Source organism: Hyalella azteca, unplaced genomic scaffold, assembly GCF_000764305.2.
Source record: "Hyalella azteca isolate HAZT.00-mixed unplaced genomic scaffold, Hazt_2.0.2 contig16671, whole genome shotgun sequence".
Taxonomy (NCBI): Eukaryota; Metazoa; Arthropoda; class Malacostraca; order Amphipoda; family Hyalellidae; genus Hyalella; species Hyalella azteca.
This window is the reverse complement of record NW_025946482.1, coordinates 27,632-30,000: the sequence shown is the minus strand read 5'-3', so window position 1 is coordinate 30,000 and position 2,369 is coordinate 27,632. Positions and strand designations below refer to the sequence as shown.

The window sequence follows — 2,369 nt, the reverse complement described above, 5'->3', positions numbered from 1 at the left end:
GATAAATCTAGAACACAGATAAATGCAGAAAATTAGTTTGGAGTTAATAAAAAAAACACAAACAGAAGTTAAAAACCTAAATTTATAATTTTCTGCATTTATCTGTGTTCTAGATTTATCGAACTGACGATGGAGCTGGTCTCCGAAACGTTTTCAAAAGAGATATGCTAAATTTTTGTGGTGTTTTCTTCGCTTTTAAATTTCTAGTGAATCTGCGATTAAAGCAATCTAGTGACTTTTTTACTTAAAAATGTTTATTTTATAAAAGTTCAAAATGGCCTAACGCAAAAAAACATTGCATGTACATCCGTTGTATTTGCTTTTTTGAACGCACATCGTTTGTTGCTTTCAAACGAGTGCAAACACTTTGCAATTGACGCGAATCTATAGATACCATTTTCAAATTAAAATTTGTAAAAATTGTTATAGAATGGTCATTTAATAAAAACTGAAAACTGCTATATGCAAAAACTACTACACTACATCTATGAAATTAGCTTTCTGAAACGCGTCTTGTTTATGGCTTTCAAACAAGTGCAAACACTTTACAATTAACGAGAATAATGATTGATAAATACAGATTTTATTTAGAGAAATCTTTGTACATATTAATTGTTAAAAAATGTTCTTATTATATATTTTTGAAATTGCTTTACCCACAAATTAGAGTACGCACATACATGCGGTTTGCTGGGTTAGACGAGCTTTTTCAGAAGCTATACAAAATGAGCCAAAAAAACGGAAAAACCAAATTTATAGATTTTTTGAACCAGAAGTTCCCCTAAAAGGTGCAGCAACAAACCCCGTTTCTTTTTCGAATCGGAGAAACAATCACTATTTGCAATAGAGCTATTATTTTTATTGTGAAATCAAGCGACTTATTCAACATTGGAATCGATATATTTGTGTTTGTAATAAAATAGATTAAAGTGAAAAAAACTAAGGATTTCAATGCACTATAAGAGTGACTTAATACGACCCGGAAAGTAGCATGAGAGAACACATTTATTATTAAACCCTATTTGAAACGCTTTCAGTGGCTAAGTCATCCTTATTAAAATAGTTTCATATAACTCTACGCAATTAAATTGAACTTAATAACCTTACCTGAATGACAGACGATGTATAGTGCACCTTTGCCGCAGGATCAGCGATACCGAACCCTGCCTGGGGGTGCACGCGGTACCGGGATGAGCCCGTTGATGCTACGCCGGTTCCGTGCAGCACGGACAGCAGCATCATCAGCACCCTCGGTCCCCTCAGCATTCCAATGATGATGGATGATAAATGCATGCAATGTTTCTGTAAACAAATAGATCGGATGGACAGAATTTTATTTACCGGGTCATGGCAGAAAGTATAAAACCTATAATCAAAGGACAAGTCCGTGATGAATGTAATTGTTACGATTTATTTAATGAAGATACATATTGTAATTAATGTTTTAGGTCTAGCTAATATTTCACGGTCGTCGACAAACCAACTCGTTCGTCTGTATACTTGACTGAGAGCAAAGATATTATATATCATATAAGTTCATAAGAAAAAAGTTATCTATGAAAATACACTCGCCCAACATCAAGGTTGTGACGCTGTGGATGACCCGTTAGATCTGAGCGGCGTCTGGTAAGGCTCTGAATCCACAGCAAGTTTAAATTGGTTGATAAGCAACCATCCAGCTACAGTCAAGTAGCCATTGGCGATGGCCAATCCCGTGGAGTCAACAATCTAAAGTTGCCATAGACGACGGCCACGCCTATGGACTCGTCTATCGAATTCCAGTGATAGAAATCTTCTAAACCTTTTTTACCTCGCTTAATTTCGGGGCTTGATTGTCGTGGTGCCCAAAACTCTCCCAACTAATTCTGATGAGGACAGTTCAACTTCATGTTTTAAAGTTTTTAATTATCAGATATCTCAGAAGTTGGCCGGCGGGCGCAGCGAATGAATTTTCATGGACGGAAGTAGAGATGGATTAGGGAAGGCTGAACATTGGCCGCTCGCAAGCCACCGATAATTCGGAAAAAGTCTTCAACAACTAATCTTACTTGACGTCCTCGGCATGCTGATCTATGCATAAGCTAATCAACTCCTGCACGAAAAAAACTGTAGTACACGAGAAATACTGCAGTGCACGAGAAATACTGCAGTGCACGAGAAATACTGCAGTGCACGAGAAATACTGCAGTGCACGAGAAATACTGCAGTGTAAAACGTGGTTTTTAAAAATGATTTTTTATATTTATTTATTTTCTACTTTTTAGTTTAGCAATTTTAGCAATTCAAATCAATTTCCAGGGTTGGCAAGTCTGGATGTTCGAGAAAAAATACGATTCCGAACCGTGAACTTTTATTTTTTTTTATTTATA

The 2,369-nt window shown here is 36.2% G+C and overlaps 1 protein-coding gene across 1 annotated transcript in view; it reads right to left on the bottom strand.

The window, feature by feature from the left end:
- The window catches only part of LOC108669238, a 9,665-nt gene extending 8,336 nt beyond the window's left edge, over positions 1-1,329 (bottom strand). The window contains exon 1 of the mRNA XM_018156542.2: positions 1,108-1,329. Within this exon, the coding sequence (XP_018012031.2) occupies positions 1,108-1,293 (186 nt within the window). The 5' untranslated portion in view covers positions 1,294-1,329. The remainder of the gene's footprint in view (positions 1-1,107) is intronic.
- Between the last annotated feature and the right edge of the window lie 1,040 nt (positions 1,330-2,369).